Raw genomic sequence first — 22,517 nt, 5'->3', positions numbered from 1 at the left:
ATTTTATTCGGATTTAGATCCATTTTTATCTCTTTGTCCTTGTCTACAGTGTGCGAAGAACGCGAGGTAACCTTCTTGACGGTAAGGCTTATGTTAGATGTGTTGTCGAAATATTCATATTCATTGCACATTGGTACGTTACAAGTAAGGCACTGGTCAGTGGCATACTATCGTTGGCAGTTCACAATCTGGAGGGAAAGGTTCAAGGACTCATTGACCGAGTTTGCCAAATAAATTCGCATACTAGTATCAGGGAAAATCTCCATTGTGGAGAGGTTCAGTAACTTGTTTGCTTCATACGAAACGAGCCAATGGTTGCAGTCTCGTCTCGTGAAAATCTCGTACTTGTATGATTGGATTTGTTTACTCGAGTCTGGGCTGTTTGATTTGTGAGTACCGCCGAGATTGCACTGCCCCAAATAAAGTTTCGTGCCGCCAAAGCAAGAATTACGATCTGCAATCTGTTTGTAGTACCTGTAGTACCTGCAAGAATGTGCAGTACATGTATCGTACTTTCTCTGTTGCTGTTTCAGTTGCCGTCATGTTGCTAAAGAAAGGTTCAGTAGAGAGGTTCTGCAAAACGAAAATTCGAACGAAGTTTCGCGACAGTCCTTGAGAAAGTGTGTACGAATTTTTGCACGAACTTTGCGTTCTGCACATTTACGTAGTTTGCGCGGGCCAAGTGCACGTACGCCATGACCCGATCTCACGAAATTTCCTACGACAGTTCATTTCGCGTTCCCTGCAAGTTTCGCGTCCAAAGTTGCGAAAGTTCGTGCGAAGTTTCGCACTTCATGATGTAGAGCGAAAGTTTGTACGCATTTTCGTTTTGCAGAACCTCTCTAGTGACTCATTTGTTTCATACGAGACGAGTCAATGAGTCGGTGTGGCTAAGAATCTTTCACTGTAGAAGAAATCTATTCGTATGTCTATTGGAGAAATAATTGTATTCAATGGTTACTCAATCTGCGGACAGAACTGTTTCGTCCTTTGTGGACTCGTCAGCGCAGCACAGAGGAAATGAGGCCGAACCTGATAGCAATGGAAATAAAAATTTCCAATCAGGCCCGAACGTACCTTGCCAGAGTGCTCAAACTGACAAGTCAGTGAGCTCTGCATAACGCAAACAGCAAAGGCACTACCCCACGCAAGAGTGCTCAACTGCTACAAGAGCAGGAGCGGTTATAAAGTAGGTTCAGACAAACTCACAGAATAAATACCATCGGTCCCTTGGTGTTCGTCCTAAAGAGGTTTGACTGGATATCATTCATTATCACCAAAAGATGTGTAAGATTTTATTATCATGGAGTGCCTTTATCAGTATCAGTACCTCCAACCATAGCCTTGCCCCTTTTATCCTCAGGATCAGTGTACATGTAGTTGTTGGAACGAGGTGTCGGACTCAGCAATGTATTTGTTTACAATTTAATACATGTTTATTGTTCCCCCTTTGCTGCGTTGTTTTAGAAAATCGTGGACCAACAGTTTGAAGTCATTGAACTACTTCCAAAAGTTGTATCGACATCAACAGGATTACGATTTCAGTGCAATATGATGCCGGATGACCTTATCACGACAACCCATGATTATAAACCATTATAAACACAGAATCAACAAAAACATCTGCGACACGCACCTAGCGCATGGCCACATTTCTCAAATAAATCTGATCGAGGGTGGGGACATCTGAAATATCTGAAAGGCAAGACAATTTTATGACGGAGTCATGAAATTCTGTAGCAGCAACATGCACAAAATGACCTCCGTATAAAAAAAGTATCACCACCACTACTCACATGTTTCCCCGCAGAAGAACATGCATTATGCTAGTGCCATTTTCTGCAAGAAAAGGCTTGCACATCAATGCGTATAATACGGTATTGATATGATGCGAAGGCCATCATTTATACAGGGCATTCCATTGATTGGTGACAGAAAAAAAACAAAAGAAATTATAGCAATAAAAACTGCTTTATGGCAGTTTTCTAAAAAAAGGTTATTGTGTTCTAGTCCATGGACCCCGTCTAAAAAGTAAGAAATTAACGAAATGTGATAGCTGAAAATTAAAATTTCACACAAAACCTCACAATAATCACACACAGAATGAAAAGCTGGAAGGCCTTTTCCGCTCGTGATACTCTTTCCCATGCATGCATGTTTAGTGTTGAAAGCAGCATTTCAAGACAAGTGTTGTGAAACTTAAACTCCCTATTATACAAAGCACGAAGTATTGTGATTATTGTCAGGTTTTGTGTGAAATTTTAATTTTCAGCTATCACATTTCGTTAATTTCTTACTTTTTAGACGGGGTCCATGGACTAGAACACAATAACCTTTTTTTAGAAAACTGCCATAAAGCAGTTTTTATTGCTATAATTGTTGTTGCACTCAGTGGTTGCAATGGTTATGGGGAATCTGCACAAATGAATTGTTCCAAAATGCTTGGTCAGAAGTCATTCAGAGAACCATTTGGCCTAAGTTGACCATTTTAGTGGCACCCCGTTACAGGAGAATGTTACTCACCCGTAGTGACGCGCATTGAAGCGCATGTGCCTACACACGGGCATAAGCGCATGTGCTTATAAGTGAACCAAACTGCAGTCCATCGCGCAACACACGGACACCACAAAAACACCATGGTCTCATAGCCATCAGCCCACGGTGCCACACAGTACCAAAGGCTTTAGATAAATCGAAGAAGCAGACTAGGCTGTACTCGCTGCGATGGCGATTGTTATGCAGGGATTGAACAACTCGAAGTAGCTGCCAGGCTGTTGAATCACCTCGACGGAATCCACTGTGATTGATGGAGACACCCAACTCCATCCAAAAAAAGGAACATTTCACGTGCACATCATGTAAACGACCGTAAAGTACGGTTGATGCGGCCGCCCCCTCTTGATGCGGCCGCCCCTCTCTAATTCCCGGCCCTGCCAATTTTCTACTTGTGAAGCGACTTCGGTGTTTACAACGAAATACGATGTTGAACCGACGCATGCACTGCTGTACACAATACTTTCCAATTCAGGATGAAAATGTGCACAATCCTGCACATCGAGTCTGATCCTCTACGTTGTTGTACATCATACTGCACTTGACAGCCTTGATCTAATTCCCGCCCCCCTGCGAAAACCCAGCTGGGAAGCCACATGGCGTAGGGGGCGGATCAATGGTACTTTACGGCACTAAATCCGGTAGAACAGCGTTTGTAAACTTGCCCCAACATGTACCTATACCGGCAGAATGACTCCACTCCAATCTACTCTACTCTACTCTACTCTACTCTACCAGGTAGCTAAAAACGAACGCAGCCCTACAAAATGTAAGCTCAACTATTTTGCATACCGGAAAAGTCATCGCCCGACGATCTCGCGATGACTTTCCCGTACGCGAAATGAATTATAGCGTGTTTGCATGAAGCGTTTATGGCGGGTTGAAATTTCACCCGGATTTCAACCCGCCATAAAAAAATCACAGATTCACTGGCGCTTTACATGACGCTTTGCACTTGAACCAAGTTGGGATTTTCCCGTACGCGGAATGAGATAGGAATGGACCTTCAAGCCTGATTCATACTTCATTTCGCGTACCAGAAATGCGTCGCATCACGATAAAGTTGATCTGAGCTCAACTACTTCGCTTACGGAAAAGTCGTCGCCTGACGATCGCGCAAAAGTTGATCTGAGCTCAATTATTTCGCGTACGGGAAAGTTGTCGTGCGACGATCACGCGATGACTTTCCATAAATGAAACGAAGAAGGGATCGGCTTTTCGGCTTCAACCGCACCAGGGTCCAGGGCTGTGATTAAGCTTACTTCATACTTCATGTCGCGTACGGGGAATACATCACATCACGAAAAAGTTGATCTACAGCTAATTTACGTACGGGAATGTCACCGCCCCACGATCACTTTCCCGTACGTGAATTGAAGTATGGCTGTGTTTACAAGAGGCGTTTCAACCGGGTCAAGTTTCAACCCGCCATGATCACAGAATCACGGGCGCTTTTACATGGCGCATTGCGCCAAGAGCACATAATCCCCCAGAGTGTGCAACGCCTGATCCAGCTCTGCCTAGGGTCTTGGTCGAGCGTAATCGGATCTTTGTGTCATAATACCGTACACATCTGAGGGGAACCCGGGGAGTCACGGGTACTCTCGGATCAAAAACAATGGTGCCCTGCCTCGAGACCGGCCTTGCGCTGGTGTGGAGTGTACGCATGACATCAGAAGATCCGATTCCGCTCGACCAAGACCCTATGCAGAGCTGGATCGGAGTTGCACACTCTGGGGGGTTATGTACTCTTGATTGCGCTCGACCCGAGTTGAAATTTCGCACCGGGTTGATTTTAACCCTCCCCTTGGGGAAAGGTTGATATCGAGAAATTACCATACTTCTATGGATATCTCGCGGTATGTTTGAACAGCATTGCACAGCCCGGGTTGACAATTCTCATGTAAAGTTAAAACGCATCCTATGAATCGGCCTCAACATGAGAATTTTCAACCGCGGTCGAGTTCAGCCCGGGTTGAAAGTCTTTACGGTGAAAAAAGTAGGTGTGTGTTTACATGAAGACAGTTGACCAGGGTCAAATACTGATATGCAGCCATAAGTCCACTTCTAGAGTCCTGTATCGTCACAGGAAGACTTTTGCACGAAACTTGTGCAGTGTCATGCTGTTCGCACCTGACGGCATGACTCAAGATATGCACAGAATTACCGCATTACTATTTCTCGATTTCAATCCCCCCACCCCCGCTGCAAAATTTCAACCTGGGTCAAGTGCAATGCGTCCATGTCAGTACCACCCTGGCATGATTAGAGCCCTCTCTTGATTAGTGCCCTATCTCGAATAGTGCCCCAGTCTCCAAGGCTGCGTTTACACGACGACGCTGGGGGAAAACGCAACAAAATCCTTCCGGATGCATGGTTCATTTCCACGGTACACGGAGCAAAACGTGAACGTTGTGCACCGAAACGGAAGAAAAGCAGATGATAATATTCATGTCATCATAATATCATGATGATCAGATGAAACACACCCTCTACTTTTAACTTGCCTGCCATTACCAGCGGCACAGAGCTGGTGCCATATGGAGGCAGCGGAATGCGTACCACAGCATGCTTGGAGTTGTGTGTTTTTGAACTACGAGATATAGCGGGGCTAGGGATAACTAATTATGTGTTATAGAAGGCAAGAGCACAGCTGGGGAATTTCACATGCTGTTCTACGCCGATGTCCTAATTACTTGAAGTGCGCTATTGCAGCCGAAGAAGTAGATGTTATTGACGATCGCGACCTGTGAGGGGATCAAAATGCAGACAGGCAAAAAGCCATGGAGGATGCAAACGGAGCAAGAGAGAGAGAGAGAGAGAGAGAGAGAGAGAGAGAGAGAGAGAGAGAGAGAGAGAGAGAGAGAGAGAGAGAGAGAGAGAGAGAGAGAGAGAGAGAGAGAGAGAGAGAGAGTGAGTGAGTAAGTTACATTTATAAAGACAGGTAAGTCTAACAAATGAGGACTGAGACCTCTACAACAGGGTTTTTACGCCTGAAAGCAGGTGCATGATTTAACAAGCAGCTTGTCAGTCTAGATTTTATGCGCAGATGGAGAAAAAGCGCAGAATTTTTGTAATGAGATGAAAAGCAGAAATAATAAGAAAAGATGAAATGAAAGCCTGCTCACAACCCCGCCCAGCCTTGCGAACTGGGTATGGTGGATTAAGAACCCGGTTCAACGCTCGAGCAAGCGCTCTCCACTCAGAGAGAGAGAGAGAGAGAGAGAGAGAGAGAGAGAGAGAGAGAGAGAGAGAGAGAGAGAGAGAGAGAGAGAGAGAGAGAGAGAGAGAGAGAGAGAGAGAGAGAGAGAGAGAGAGAGAGAGAGAGAGAGAGAGAGAGAGAGAGAGAGAGAGAGAGAGAGAGAGAGAGAGAGAGAGAGAGAGAGAGAGAGAGAGAGAGAGAGAGAGAGAGAAAGAGAGAGAGAAAGCGAGAGAGAGAGAGAGAGAGAGAGAGACAGAGAGAGAGAGAGAGACAGAGAGAGAGAGGGGGGGGGGGGAGGAGAGAGACAGAGAGTCTCAAACTGTACCAACTTGCACAACAGTGCGGTGAAATGGCACGCTTAATACTCGAGAATCTTTTTCTTCTACTAGTAAAATTGGGACTCTCCAGACACAGGCACAGGTTTGCTCTACAGTCCATTTCAAAACTATAGAATCGTAGGGTTTTTGAAATATTTCAAATTTGGCTGGAACTTTTTGAGAATAGTTTTCGGAATATTGCTCAGGTCCGCTCCACAATTACTCTCATATAGTTTCTAAACGATTGGATAACAGACGCCCAATTTGGAAAAATTTATGCACAAAGTGATCACAGATTTTACGTTGTATAGATGCTGGCATAACGGTTTTTGCCTAGGTAGATCTACGCGTCTATAGTTTTGAAATGGACTGTAGTTCCATTTTGCAGTGCACACACAAAAGTGACTAATCATGACGTAATCGGTTAGTTTTTAATGTCAATACACTGCCTGTAAGCTGCAATCCAAGACAAGAACATGTAAATTGAAAACTGACCGCTCTGATATCGTTGTATAATCTGAAAGACCGATCCAATCTCACAGACCGGAAGACTGATCTAATCTGAAAGGGGAAGCGCATTAATTTTTCAGTTGGGGCTCAAATGAAAGGCAATTTGATATCGGTTTGAAAGGCATATCTCTCGCTTGCATAATAATAATAATAATAATAATAATAATAATAATAATAATATGTAAAAAGGCGACGTGGAGACAATAATCTTAATAATGCAATGAATATAACTAAATGCGCACTCATATCACAACCATGGGGACGAATCATGTACATGTATTCCAGAACGTTTTCTTGTCACAATTATCAATGGAATTCGTGACTAAAGAGAATGATGAAACTACAATAGGATTTATACACTTGGAGTGGAACAGCGAGGATACAAGCATAGTAAGAAAAATAGCACAAACCTAGGAACAATGTGCACAGGTAATAAACTATAGGTGAGGTGAGAAATTCTCTTTAGTCACGAATTCCATTGATAATTGTGACAAGAAAACGTTCTGGAATACATGTACATGATTCGTCCCCATGGTTGTGATATGAGTGCGCATTTAGTTATATTCATTGCATTAATAATAATAATAATAATAATTGAATTGTTTGCAGGCAACCTGCCTACACTCAAGAGAGCACTGCATTTCACACAAATCCATTGGTATCGTTACGATACCAATGGATTTGTGTGAAATGCAGTGCTCTCTTGAGTGTAGGCAGGTTGCCTGCAAACAATTCAAGTATAATGAAGCTGCGTGAAGCGTCCTTCAAAATTTTGAAATAATAATAATAATAATAATAATAATAATAATGTGGAAGAGAAAAAGACATATGGATACGAGTTAAGAGTAACTCTCCATCACTGTAACATGATACTATATACAGTCAGAAAGTGCAATAACTAGGCACAAAACTGACAGAGTACTGAAACATTCGACGTCCTGACACCTAGCTTCAACACATCGTATCCATATGTCTTTTTCTCTTCCACATTTATTTATGGCTCAACATCCGAGTTTCAAATAATAATAATAATAATAGTTACAGTTCGCATGTCACTCATGGAAGGATCCATGGGCTTAACGCATGTGTCAACGAAATCCAGGCAGAAGAGCCAACAAAAGGCATCTCATTATTGTTAAAATGTATCGCAGTAAGAACAACTCTCGCTTGCATACGATAAGCCAAACTCGCCAAATCGCCAGTTGTATGGTATGCATTGCCATAGCAATCAGCGCATTGATGACGTGCGATCGGCTTAGCTCATCCAAAGAGTAGATCGATCACCGTAGGATTATGTCATTTTCAATTGTCTTTACCATGAAAAATACCGTTACGGTTGCATGCTACGTGTGTCTATTAAGCCTAGTTCACATTCGACGGGGCGCGACGGGACGCGACTTAAGGATCAACGGGAAGCGACTGGACGATCTGACAGCGTCCTATGTGAACACCAGGAACGGGAACGCAACCGTACTACCGTACAGAATTGGAGGCGACGGGAAGAGTTGGATCAATTCAACTTTTCATACCGTAGATGGGCGTAGACGGGGACGCAAGCGTACAAAACGGCTGCAATTCGAGTGTGAACAGGAGACGGCTTCGTGCGCCAACTACTCCCGATTCGTACTTTTTTAGCATTTCGAACACTGCACTTCCCATGATAACTCACAGAATGGCTAGCACGACTTGAGTAGAATTTTAGCAACATAAGATCTCATGTCACTTATTGTATTTAGGGATAGTTCAGAAGCTTGAGAGACGAACTATTCTGTCATTTCCTGGGGCTATTATTTGAATGCCACAACTTTCAGGGCTAATGTTTTGGTCTTCACGAAAAACTGGTATTGTGAACTTGATTCCGCTTCTTTCAAGGAGATATAATTGAAAAGAAGTCCCGAAAAACGAGAAATTAGGTCCGAAAGTCACCCCGTCACGGACCGTGCCTTATGACTCGCGCCGTTCGACGTTGAACGTCGCAACGACTGCTGCATGTCGTGTCGTACGAATTGTACAGGATTTTACAGCTCACCCAGCCCTCCCGACAAGCCCTTACGTCCCGTACCGTCGGCATTGCGTCGAATGTGAACTAAGCTTTAGTAATCCTCTCGATTGTTTGCTGGGACGTGACACCGACAGGAGAAAGCTTGAGTGTGGAGACATCAGCAGACAAGCAAAGTGACGAACCAAGTGCAGCAATCTTGGTTGCGACAAATCAGACGTTCAGCATTTACCCCAACCAAGGACCATGCATTCTACTTCCGGCATATGCGAATATGTGGGTTGCCATTGTGCGGCTGACATCGCCGCGGAAATGCATATAATAATAATAATTGTTAGGTACCTCCTCCTCTACCTTTTTTAACCGGCCTGCTTGCATCCGAACTGCGTCATACCCACCTTTCGTTCCGTTGGCATGGGTAGCTACTTGCACGCCCATGTTTGCCATAGCTACCCAGGCCCTTTATATTGCGTTGCTTTTCAGTCGAGCTCTCTCTCTTCAAAGCTCTCTCTCTCTCTTCAATAAGCTCTCTCTCTCTTCAATAATCTCACTCTTCAACGTAGTCGTTCGTTCGTCCTGGTCTTAGTCATCCCGTCTATAATAAATGTCGTTCCCAATAACTTGTTCCCGTTGTCCGTTGTAATGTCTGGAGAAGATATCGTCAGTCGTCCTTCTTCAGACCCAACATTGGCGCCCAACTTTTGCCGAAGCCCGAGACCCTGAGATCCTCGTTCTCTACCGCCCGGCATTCGTCTTGTGTTCAGCCTCGTCTCGTTATCGTATGCAACCTCGTCACGTCAATGTCAACCTCGTCTCGTCCAGGTCAACCTTGTCTCGTCATGCAGGTCAGCTACCTTTCTCTCTTTCTTTTTTGTATGCGTTTCTTCTTCGTCAAATTCATTTTCGGTTTATTTATTTCGTGAATGTTTTCTGTAGTGTGTGTGCGCGCGTGTGTTCTTCATAAAATATTAGTAAATTAGAGGTCCGATTATGGTGAGCCACGCTCTAATTTTGATGTTTAGCAGAAGTGCAACTACGCTCTTTTTAGCCATGCAAGCAGTGTCAGTAGATTCCTCGTCACGTCTAGTTTCTTATCTTTAGACTTATAGAAGTATAGGAACAATAACTGTTATGCATGATCCTAGTAAACACTTTTGGGAGATCCGTGCACGCATTCAGTGTGTGTGTGGGTGTGTGTGTGTGTTTTTGTTTTTCTTCCTCAGTCCTTTTTTATCTCTATTTTTCTCTCTTTTTTGTTTTTGTTTTGTGAGCGGATGTGTTTCCCGCGCCCGTGATTTTCAGGTTCGATCCCTGTGGGTTTTTTCAGGTTCAATCCCTGTGGTTTTTTCAGGTTCGATCCCTGTGGGGTTTTTTCCAGGTTCAATCCCTGTGGTTCCTAAGTCATTTTTTCATCTCTATTTTTCTCTTCGTCTTATTATTTTCCGCGAGGTCGCGGTTCTTTTTTGCTCAGGGGAGGTATGTTAGGCACCTCCTCCCGTACCTTTTCTAGCTGGCCTGCATGCACCCTGTTGTATTATGATGTAATGCATTACGTAGCCATGCAAGAGCATGCGCAAGATACGCATCTCGCAGCTGCCTACTTTCATGCAGGATCTTTTAGATGTCGGCGTTCTTATGATTTGCCTACAATGGCCAAGTGAGAATATAATCCTATTGTAAACAACTAACTTGTTTACCCCGAAACATGGTGTCAGAAGTAAACTAAATAAACGCCCTAGACTGATTGTCGCAGTAGCGCCACCGGTGCAAGAGGTAAAATGGCAGAAGCAGCCGGATTTACCCCGCCGTCGATGGATTGGCAAGCCGCAGATTTACCTGACGAATTCGAGCGGTTCCAACAATACTGCCTTCTAGTTTTCCAAGGGCCCTTTTCCGACAAGTCCGACAAGGAAAAGGTCGCCTATGTCATGCTATGGATCGGGAGAACTGGTGTTGATGCTTTCAATAGTTTCGAGTAGGATAATGCAAGCGACAAATCCAAAGTAGCTGCCGTCTTCAAGAAATTTAATAAGCAATTGCAGCCACGGGTAAATGCACGACTGGCTCGGTTTGAGCTTCAGAAATACCGCCAGCAACCCGACGAGTCTGTAGATGATTTCTTTGCGAGGTGTAAGAAGAAGACGTCCAAGTGCAAGTATAGGGACGCTCAGGAGACTAACGATCGCCTGATAGAACAGCTAATCGTGGGGACGAAGCACTCGAAAGTGCAAGAACGCCTGCTGGAGGGTGGTAGTGATTTGACTCTGGACGAAGCGCTTGACAAGGCCCGTACTTATGAAGCAACACAGCGCCACATGGAGCAGCTGTCCACCGCCACCAGCAGCCGTCTACCTGAAATGGTTCACGCCATTTCCAAATCTGTGGGACACGCAGACTGCGGCAAATGTGGCCGAACCCACCACCCAAGCAAGTGCCCAGCGCACGGCTCCACCTGCAACAAATGCGGGAAGGCGAATCACTGGGCAAACGTATGCCGTTTGCAGGGGAGAGACGAGGCGCATGGAAGGGGCCAGCAACGCGGACGCTGGCGCCAGAGGAGCCCCAGCCCGCGGGAGCGCTACCACCAGAGGAGCCCCAGCCCACGGAGACGCTTTGACGCACTGCATTTCGACGCCGTCATCATCGACAGCGTCGAGCGTCGCCAACCGCAACCAGAGCGAGAGGTGTTCGCGACCCTCAATGTCAGCCTGGACAACACCAACAGACCGGCCACCTTGAGAGCCAAGGTGGATACGGGCGCCCAGGGCAATATGGCCCAATATCTGAGAAAATCGACCTTCCGGGCTATTTTGGTGAAAATGACTTTTCCATTGTAAAATGATTTCTGACCTGTGTAGAGTATTTTGACAACGTTTCACGGATTTCAGAGCAATATTCACCATGTAGCAATGCATTTTATGAGTAGGAGTCAAATTTTGGATTTGCACATCTTAGAATTGATTTTGAAAACTCAGCATGGTTGGTACTACTGTTTGTATCCAAGTTGTAACCATAACAGAAAACAGTTCAGGACTACAATAGAGTGTCTAAGCACTTCTTTTCCAGCTTTCACTCTGTTGGTAGGGTAGCTGCGACAGCAGCAACGGCAGTAGGAGCAGGGCAGGTGATGTCTCTGTTCTCCTCGTGACAGTGCTGACGAACCTGCTTGAAAAGGTAGTCGGCACGAGCGTGTGACATCCCGGCTGGTTGCAGGGCAGGTGGAACGACTTCCGTCTTCAATGTGCTGATGTCAGCATCCGGCTTGATAATCGACAAGGTCTTGTCAGCCTCCGTCGATGATCCAGACATCTCCACCATCCCAGGCTTGTCAGCTGAGAAGTGGAAATTCTGGTATTTCGTGATGTTTTTCACGGGCTTGAAAACAGTGGAAAGGTATGCATCCCACTGTCTCCAATCCCATGAAAACAAAACGGCCTTGTTGAAGGCTGCTGATTTATCTGTTGCATCAGCTAGCTGCTGAAGTGTATCGACGTCGGACTTCCTGTAAGTCTGCTTCAGCAACCCAAAGCCGCCATCGACAAAGCATCGAGTGTGCCCAACGCGCATGAAGCACAGGTCGATGGATTCGTTGAGCCCCACAATGACTCGCCAGCAGAGGTACCCAACGACTGTTTTGTTTTTGTTTTGTCCGCAGCAATTGTCGGCGTGCAGACCGATGTCGTGTGCGCCCTTGGCATGCTGCTGAAGATGGAAATGGAGGAGTGAGACCACTGAGTTTGGCCCATGGCATTTGCTGCCATCAACTCCGATGGTCTCATTTTCGTCAAACAAATAGTTGTGCTGTGCTGGCACAGCCTCCGCTGCAACACCAAAAATCTGGATCCGGCGCGGAACTTTGAAATACAACGCACCTACTTCACGGGCATGGTGTGGAATGTGCGCCTGCTGGGCAAAGTCGAACGTGAAGTGCTCGTATGCTGGCGCTTGCAACTCACTGCTTTGCTGTTCAGCTATGGCATCCTTTGCCTTCGCAATGCAGGCCCTGTAATGATCTCGCGCAACATTCGCCTTCTCCATGTGCGCCTTCAACTCTTCCACTGTTTTTTGTCTGGAAATTTCCGTTCTCGCTCGGGTGATCTTCGACTGCATGTCTGAACATTCTCCACACACATCTTCCTTCGGAGTCATAATCAATACATCTGGAGTTTCTTTCAACCATAGTTTGACAAATGTCTGGTAAGAGACAGTGCCTCCGGTATCTACGTACTTCTGGTGCACCAGCTTCTTTGTAGTGATGCATGGCAAGTAAACTGGTGCTGGAGTGTTGTGCCCCCTGGGTGCAGCAGGCTGTGGGAGACCATTCACCACAGCGTAGTTACGAATGAAATCGCGTACCTGCGTTACACCCTCCGCAGACACAGCATGCCAGGGAGAACGACCTACATTTCCATGCTGTGGTGGAGTCAGAACGCCTGCGTCGAGATGTGCCTGCACTTGATGCACGTCGTATCGACTGGCGGAATTTGCATACAAAAATACCGCCTGACACGTTTTCACACCACCGACTTCGTACCGGTATGTCACTCGAGATCGCGCAGCATGATGTGCTCCGTGATGTCCTGAATCGCCACGATTAGCCAGAGCATCCAGCTTGCCACTCAAGAATACGCGACGGTCATCGTCGCCAAGAACCTCCGTAGAATTTCGCGATGATTTTAGAATTTCTGGTGGGACACTCAGGAAACAGTTTTGACTCCCTGCGCAAGGGCAGCCAGCGACCCGGCGTGCTTCGATGTCCTCGGTGGATGACAGCTTGATAGCTGGTTGCTTGTCCCTGCCTACAGCGGCAGCAGCTAGCGCTGTGGCCGGCTCCGGTTGCCCCTGATCATACTCATCAAGGTCCTCTTCATCGTCGCTGCCGACAGGTAAGTGCGTTGTGTCAAGTGCGATCGTTTCATCCGCGCTATCAGAAGCGCTGGCGTCGCTGGAGGGGATATCGCCAAAGAACGATGCATCATCGTCGATGAGATCGCGGTTGGCTTCTTCTGTGAATCCAATAACAACCTGACACAAGGATCGCCTTCGATTTCCTTCCGCCATTGTCGCCTCCGCAGTTTGCTGTGACAGAATCGATTTTTTTGCGATCAAATTTGTTTTGGCTTTTTCTCAAAAAAGTCGCGTAGCCCCGAAGGTCGAAAGTCTCAGATATCGGGCCATATATTGCCGCTGAGAGTGTTCTGCCAAATGTTCCCCCAGCACGTCGGACCAAACGGATACCCAAAGCCGAAGTCCGTGAAGCCGTCAAGTACCACCCTCACAGCGTATGGCGGATCCAAGATAAAGCAATGCGGAACCCGTCCTATTCCGTGCTCTTACGATGGCAAGAGTCAACTCGTTGACTTCTACATCACGGACTGCCCTGGCACTGCTATCATCGGTCTCCCGACAGCGACAGCCCTGCAGTTAGTCACGCTGAACTGCACTGTCCAGGAGAAGCCAGCGAGCATCCGAGACAAGGACGACCTGATGAAGCAATACCCGAAGTGCTTCGATGGCATTGGGAAATTCCCAGGCAAGTACCACATCACGGTGGACCCCAACGTCGTCCCAGTTGTACACCCTCCACGCCACCTCCACGCCATCGCACTGAGAGACGAGATCAAGACGGAGCTGGAGGACATGATCCAGAACGGCATCATCACCAAGATCCAGGAAGGCGAACCAACAGCGTGGGTGAACAGCCTCGTGTTCCGCCTCAAAGACAATGGCAAGCCACGCCTGTGCCTAGACCCCAAGGACCTCAATCACGCCATCCTGCGAGAGCACCACGTGGTCTCCACCATTGAGGAGATCACCCCGAAGTTGAGAGGTGCCAAAGTGTTTTCGATCGTCGACGTCAAATGTGGGTACTGGAATGTGGAGCTCGACGACGAATCCAGTTACCTCACCACCTTCAACACACCATTCGGGCGCTACAGATTCCTTCGCATGCCATTCGGCCTCAAGATGTTGCAAGATGTCTTCCAAGCAAGGATCGACCAGATGTTCGAAGGGTGCTCAGGTGTCACCGGCATCGCAGACGACATCGTCACATACGGGACGTCAGACGAGGACCATGATCTCAACATGCACCAGATGATGGTTCGCTGCGAACAATCTGGTCTCAAGTTGAACCCAGACAAATGCCGCATCAAAGAGGACAAGATCAAGTTCTTCGGCATCATCTGCAGCGCTGACGGAATACAGCCCGACCCTAAGAAGGTCTCAGCGCTGAAGCAGATGGAGCACCCCGAGAACGAGGACGAGCTCCAGACGTTCCTCGGGCTAGTCACGTACATGAGCCCGTTCATACCGAATGCCAGTACGCTGACCGCGCACCTGCGTGAGCTGACCAAGCCAGATACACCGTTCGCCTGGACAGACAGCCACCAGCACAAGGTCAAGGCCGCCATTTCGACAGAAGTAACGCTCAGTTACTTTGACCCAGGCAAGGCAACGACACTACAAGTCGACGCTTCCATGAAAGGTCTCGGTGCCACTCTGCTGCAGGACGACAAGCCTGTTGCATTCGCCAGCAAGAAGCTTACCGAGACGGAGTCTCGCTACGCCAATATTGAGCGTGAGCTCTTAGCTGTCGTATACGAGTGTGAAAGATTCCACACCTACCTATTCGGTCAGTCATTCACAGTAGAATCCGACCACAAGCCGCTGGAAACAATCAAGCTCAAGCACCTCCGCGCAGCCCCGCCGCGTCTACAGCGCATGCTGCTGAAGCTGCAGCCGTACGACATGACCATCAAATACCGCCCCGGAAAGGACATTCCGACCGCAGATGCGCTATCCCGACTGTCGCCAGAGGAAACAGAGCCAATTGAGGACCTCGACGTCAGTGTACACGCCGTGTTCCCGCAATTCAGCGATGCGGCGATGACGAGGATCCGCGAGGAGTCGGCTAAAGACGCCGAGATGTCAGCACTGAAGGAGATGATTTCAGTGGCTGGCCATCAGAGAGGAGCGCGGTGCCGGCAATTCTGCTCCCGTACTGGAATTTCCGCGACGAGATGAGCACCGAGGACGGTCTCATCCTGAAGAGCAGTCGCCTCCTGATTCCCCCACCAATGAGGGGGGAAATCCTCAGCAAGCTGCACGCCAGCCACCAAGGCATAGAGAAGACCAAGCTGCGAGCCAGAACGTCCGTCTTCTGGAAGGACATCAACAAGGATATCGAAGCAACTGTCTCATCTTGCACGACGTGCCAGCGCCACCAGAGCAGTCAAGCCAAGGAACCACTGGTGCAGCCCGATATTCCGCCAAGGGCATGGCACACCTTAGGCACGGACCTGTTCTACCTCGGCGGGTCAGAATACCTCATTGCCGCCGACTACTACTCCAAGTACTTTATCACCCGGAAGCTGCCTGCCGGACAAGCGACCAGCAGGGCCATCATCCAGCACCTCAAGGAGATTTTCGGTGAGCACGGCATCCCAGCCGTGCTGAAGTCGGACAACGGGCCGCAATACAGCAGCCATCTGTTCGCGGAGTTTGCTGCCGAATATGGATTCCGCCACAGTACGTCGTCGCCACATCACCCGCAGAGTAATGGGTTATCGAATCGCAAGTCAAGATCGCTAAGAGAGCTCTCGAGAAGGCAAGGGAGAGCGGGACCGACCCACACTTAGCACTGCTGTGCATTCGCGCCACCCCAGTGTGCCAGGACTTACCGTCGCCGGCCGAGATGCTGGTCGGTCGTCAGGTACAGGACAACCTGCCTCGCAAACACCAGCGCGACACTCGGGACGAGGCCATCCGACAGAAGCTCGAGGAACGGCAGGACCAGCAGAAAGTACACCATGACCAGCGAGCGCAGTCTCTCCGCCCCCTAGTTCCTGGTCAGCACGTCGGCATCCGCAGCCCGATCACGCACCTGTGGGAACCTGGTATCGTAACCCAGTCTGCCAACGGGCCACGGTCATACATGGTGCAGCCTGACCATGGGACAGAAGTGCGGCGCAACCGTACCCACCTCAGAGAGAGGCGGGTCCACTTCCCGCCGGATGCCAGTCCCGCAGGCCCTCAGCCGTCAACGCGCAGCGACATTGGCGAGCCTCAGCCGCCGAGTGACGTGCCGTCGCCGTGGAGCGACGTTAGCCAGTCTCAGCCGCCGTCACCGTGTGACGTCAGCCAGCCTGCTGAACCTGCCACCCAGCTGTATCGAACACGGTCTGGCCGCGCAGTCGCACCCAGGTCAATCCTGGATGTGTAGGGCCAGAGAGGCCTCATGGACCTGTTCGCTTATGTCACAGTAACTGAGGTGCCATTGTTATATTGTACATAGAGCTATTATTGGATACTAGACACCCTTAGCAAACAACGGTAACGCTACTTTTTACGGTACTCGTACCTTGATCACCCAAATAGCGTTGAAGCTGCAGCGTATAAACGTTATGGGGGCTGATTTATCGTTGTGACCAACGGTACGTGTTTTAGCCAAATATTGCATAGTCCGTACGCATTTCACCTTGTATCGCGTATATGGTGACAAAAATGGTTGTACCGCGCGAAATCAAAGCTATTCTCGTGGCAACAGCGTACTAAAAATAGCGTGCATCTTGCTAAAGGTCGAACCCAAATCACGGTATTTTCCCCCTTGCGATAATACCGTTACAACATAACGTTGTTTGCTAAGGGTGTCTACTATGTCTCTGTATTGTTAGCACGCCGTCGTGTGCCATTCATGATTGTTACCTTGTACATAGAGCTATTGTTGGATGTTATGTTCTATATTGTGAACACGCCGTCGTGTACGTGCGGTATGTTATGTAGGTTGTTAAACTCCTTTATGACGAAGGGGATGTTGTATTATGATGTAATGCATTACGTAGCCATGCAAGAGCATGCGCAAGATACGCATCTCGCAGCTGCCTACTTTCATGCAAGATCTTTTAGATGTCGGCGTTCTTATGATTTGCCTACAATGGCCAAGTGAGAATATAATCCTATCGTAAACAACTAACTTGTTTACCCCGAAACACACCCGTACTGCGTCATACTCACCGTTCGTTCCGTTGGCCTGGGTAGCTACTTGCGCGCCCATGTTTGCCATAGCTACCCAGGCCCTTTTATATTGCGTTGTTTCTCAGTCGAGCTCTCTCTCTCTCTTCAAAGCTCTCTCTCTCTCTCTCTCTCTCTCTCTTCAATAAGCTCTCTCTTCAAAAATCTCACTCTTCAACGGAGTCGTTCGTTCGTCCTGGTCTTAGGCATCCCATCTATAATAAATGTCGTTCCCAATAATTTGTTCCCGTTGTCCGTTGTAATGTCTGGAGAAGATGTCCTCAGTCGTCCTTCTTGGGACCCAACATAATAAGTAGTGTTGAAATGAGCGTATCTATAACAAACGAGCGATCAGTTCCACTAACGAGCAAGCTATCGAGCGAGCTAAAGAGTTTCATTGATGTGGCAAATATGATTTTTTGAATATTTTTTTCTAAGTTCGATTTTTTCAGCTGGTTCAAATAATCACCGCCGGCATTTGGGGTTGCTGCTGCTTCACTTCGGACTGCTGTTCGGTGTCGAGATGTCTTTTTCAGCGCCGTCGTTGAGTAGCCTTTGTAAGAATAGACCGTTTTGCAAAGATTGCAAGTAGCCCTGTTCTTCGCTGCATCGCGGGAGAAAACTTCCAAATGACTGAGCGAAACTTTCACTCGAATGGAGAGGTGACCGAAGCATATCCTGCGACAGGTCAGCAGATGCGGAACAAGACATCAGTGGAGTCCACCAAAGCTGCAACGACAACTGAAACAACTAAAGTGTCGTGCAGGCATACAGTCACTGTAAGTGTAACTGCGAGTGATTTTTACTTTGCGTGGGACTGGACTCTCGATCGACCAGGGAGTCGTAAAATATTTTTCGACTCCCTGGTCGACATGTACTGCCATGTGTACAGAGTACGGTGTACGGTGTTCGTTAGTGCAAACGAACTGGCCGCACAAACGAGCCGAGTTTCTGGCGAGCGAGCTAACGAGTACCCGGTGAGATCGTTTCAACACTAATAATAAGGACCATGCCGTTTGCTCATTCCATTTCCTGCAGATGGATGTGATGCTTGTTGGCGATTCTCCAATCTCTCGTAACATAATCTGAAGCCCGGTGAGACGACGGTTTGTGGAGATTGACGAACGACATGATGTCGTACTTTTTGGTAGGGGTGAAAGTTGGCACTGAAATCCCGAGTTCGAGTATTCTGGTTTTCTCCGATCGAATATTCGAATATTCGAGTATTTTTCATCTCCTAAAAATTGCACGCCAAGGGCTTTAAAATAACATGATACAACCCTGATTGAACCGAGTAGCAGTCATTTTTCTCGGGTATATGGTTGGTGGGTCAGTTGGGCTCTCTCTCTACTCGTGAACAAATGTTCACCACACAGTCTGCACATCACCATCTGCCGACTGCTGCCCTGAAACTGCAGATTTCTGTAGTAAATGCATGTACCATGTATGAACGAGTACTCTGATTTATTCCGAGTACGATTATTTTTGAAAAAAACCGAGCGAGTACTCGAGTACTCGGTATAATTGTTTCACCCCTACTTTTTGGAAAGTTTGCTGAAAATGTCCGAGGAGAGATGATGAATACCAAGCATCTTCTCGTAGAGAAACCATTTCCTAGGCTACACTCAGCCTCGGGAAATGCAGGAGAAGGCCGATAAAGAGTTCACGACACTAATAGCATTGAACACATGCAGTGTCCTTCCACATCGTGAATACAATAAGACAATTGAAAATGACCATATTCTGCAGTGATTGACCTTCTCTCTGGCGGAGCTGAGTCGATTGTATGTCATCACTGCGCTGGTCGATAGCGACGTATAATAATACAACTGACGATTTGGCAAGTTTGGCTTATCGAATGCAATTCGAACGGATATCAAATTGTCTTTCATCGGAACCTACTTGAAAAATCGCACGTGCACTGGGGTTCCGCTTCGCGGCGAGGTTCTGCGGCAGGGAGACTGCCTGGTGCCTCTCCAGTGGAGCTATGTGTGTATGGTCACACATGACAGACAGGGGAAGCTCTTCTTTGGTGGATTGAAAAATGAGAGTGAAGTGGACTGTGGTGCATACGGTACGGCATGGTGGGGAGTCAGTGAATATATGCTATGCATTTGTTTGTTTCATGGAGATCATACGCATACGAATTTCTCGTAGCAAGTCCATATTCAGCAGACCGTTGTGTATCCCACTGAAGCGAAACCGCAAAAGCGAGAGTGCCGCCCCCAAGATTTTGAAGGCAGCGGATTTGAGTTTCCGCTGGAGTGTTATTTTCACTTCTCGCAGTTGCCATGGTGTTGTCCGCTAATGCGGAACCGCTACTTTTGAGTGCATATGTGGCCGGGCCCTTGATGATGTCATCGCCTAGCCGAGCCAGCATGGAGCACAACAAGTACAGTACTGGCAACTGAAATCCGATCCCCTGAGCGGTGCGCTCACATCGCAAAGACCCAGAACGGGATGGAAAAACTACGAAACAGAGACCGCTAGAATGTGGACGCACCGCTCAGGGGTCGGATTTCAGTTGGCAGCACTGTACAGTAGTTGCAAGTACATGTACATGTAGCTGACTTAAACACTTGAAGTATGAACTGTGTCGTGTATGTTCACTTACTACTTAGCAGGAGGAGTGCGTGGTGCGAACACTTTACGGCCAAACAAAACGTTCACACGTCCAAGGAAGTCACTGTTGAATTCTGTCAAGAAACAAGAAAGAATTCATTGACACATCACAAGTTATGTTAGGTACAATGGTACAATGGACATGGTACATACATCCTTCGATTATCCGGTCGGTCCAGGATGGGGCACTGACCATAGCTTTGAATTTTCCGTATTTCGAATTCCGAATCACAAACATTTGGATGGCGAAAGGCGAAAGGCGAAAGGCCATATGTGGCACATGGCTTCACAAGAGAGGTTCCTGGGTACGATTTTCCATACCAAAATCCGTATGGGCGCTAAGGACCTTACCGAGGCGGGGTTAATACTATTTTTCGGCACCGAGAATTCGTGTCGACTGGCTTCTCCACGAACCATGTTTCTAATTGAGATTTTTCGTCATCAATTGCAGATCTATTTTAGCGTACACATTTGGTACGAGACATCGATTTTCAGAGGGAAGTTTTGACTTCGGAATAATTTTTTGAAAATAAAAAGGCATAGCGCGAGGAATATGACGTGTTTGCAATCGTAACCTAGGCAATAACGGCAAGCTCATCTTTTCAGTACTCCGGAACATTTCACTATTTGAAAACGAAGTATTAGCACCACGTCCCTCGCGCACTCATACTCAGTCCAAGGCAACAAGGATTTTTTCTTGAGATAGCGTGCTCACGGCTGTGAGTGACTGGCATTGTTATGCAAAAGCTCAAAGAACTCGAAAGCTATGCCAAGCCACTGGCAGCAACTGGCTCGCGAGAAGCTGCAATAAACCCACATTGTGCCACAATTGGGTTGCAAGGCAAAGCCAATGCAATTGGCATTAACTGGCTTGCGAAGAGCCGCAACAGGCTCGTCATAAGCCACAATTGGCTCGTGATGAGCAGCAACTAGCAAAGCAAATAACCCCGTTCTCTAGTACCGCTAGCTAGAGGATAATATGGGAGGGATGGAGGGTGAAAATGTGATGCTGACACAAGCTAAAAATCACCACTAATCAGACTTTGAAGTGGATCCAATGGCAAGAAAGAAAGAGTTAGTTAAAAAAATAAAAAGGAGCAGTTGTGCAACGTCAGGCTAAGCGCGCCTAGATCTACACATTGGCAGTGTGAGTGCAGTGCACAAAGCAATGACGCAGCGCGATAGCGGTGCGTGACAAATGCAAACATGGCAGCGTGGTCGGTGGATGTAAACAAACACACTAACGACATTCAGTTCAGTTCAGTTTTTTTTTACGGATTCTCCAGAGGTGAATGGATTACTACGACGTAGACAAATCTACGGCAGACGGATTTTGGCACGGGAAGTCGTACTCCGGAACCTCTCTACTATCCCCACAAGAAGAGACAAAAGAATGTTAATATTTCAACTTGAACTCGCCGCGAGGTGCAATGAGTAGACCGAAGCGGCGTTACCTTATGTGTCCGGAAAACGGAGGTACGAGTATATTGCTTATTGTCTTGAAAAAAGAAAGAAAAATGAATGGGCAACGACTTCTACTTGCGAATGATGAGGCTACCGATATCTACGAAAAATGTGCTGAGTCCAGCGACAAAAATACAAGACCTGACCCTGCAACTCCCCCATACGTACGCACAGCATGCTCCACACATATGTACGAACACACACACACGCACGCACGCACGCACACACACACACACACATTCACACACACACACGCACGCACGCACGCACGCACGCACGCACGCACGCACACACACACACACACACAAGCATACACACGCACACAAGCACATACGTGCACAATCACACACACACACACACACACACACACACACACACACACACACACACACACACACACACACACACACACACACACACACACACACACACACACACACACACACACACACACACACACACACAAGCATACACACAAGCATACTGTAAAACGATTAACTTTCGCGACTTTCGCGAGCAGGGTCGAATCGCGAAAGTTTGACTCGCGAATATGAAATTTTGTACTATTACGTACTATGCGATGCGTCGATGATCGATCGTTTTGCGCCACAGATCTGTACAGTACATGCGCATGCATCACTCACTGCACTGACTGTACATTCACAGCGCTGATCGATGCTTGCACGGCCGGCTATGTCCAACCAAAGCGCCCAGCTGTGGCAACGACAGGTTACGCACCAACACCAGTCTTGCAAGTAACCGTTGAAACATTAGTTGTCGTTGGAGTACGGCGACTTGAACCAGAAGAGAATAAAACGATCGACTGGAGAATGTCTCA

The 22,517-nt window shown here is 47.5% G+C and overlaps 2 protein-coding genes across 2 annotated transcripts in view; both read right to left on the bottom strand.

The window, feature by feature from the left end:
• Positions 1-4,926: 4,926 nt before the first annotated feature.
• LOC135821503 (uncharacterized) overlaps positions 4,927-22,517 on the bottom strand; it is an 89,983-nt gene continuing 72,392 nt past the window's right edge. The window contains exons 15-16 of the mRNA XM_065334509.1: positions 20,208-20,289; positions 4,927-5,300 (exon numbers count right to left, since the gene is read on the bottom strand). Coding sequence (XP_065190581.1) covers position 5,300; positions 20,208-20,289 — 83 coding nt within the window. The 3' untranslated portion in view covers positions 4,927-5,299. The remainder of the gene's footprint in view (positions 5,301-20,207; positions 20,290-22,517) is intronic.
• LOC135821231 (putative uncharacterized protein C18orf15) overlaps positions 21,342-22,517 on the bottom strand; it is a gene marked incomplete at its 5' end in the record, with an annotated part of 3,174 nt that continues 1,998 nt past the window's right edge. The window contains one exon of the mRNA XM_065334292.1: positions 21,342-21,347. Coding sequence (XP_065190364.1) covers positions 21,342-21,347 — 6 coding nt within the window. The remainder of the gene's footprint in view (positions 21,348-22,517) is intronic.

The sequence above is a fragment of the Sycon ciliatum genome, chromosome 7 (assembly GCF_964019385.1).
Source record: "Sycon ciliatum chromosome 7, ocSycCili1.1, whole genome shotgun sequence".
In the NCBI taxonomy this organism is placed as follows: domain Eukaryota; kingdom Metazoa; phylum Porifera; class Calcarea; order Leucosolenida; family Sycettidae; genus Sycon; species Sycon ciliatum.
Note: the sequence above shows the minus strand (reverse complement) of the source record. Positions and strands in the feature narration are given on the sequence as shown.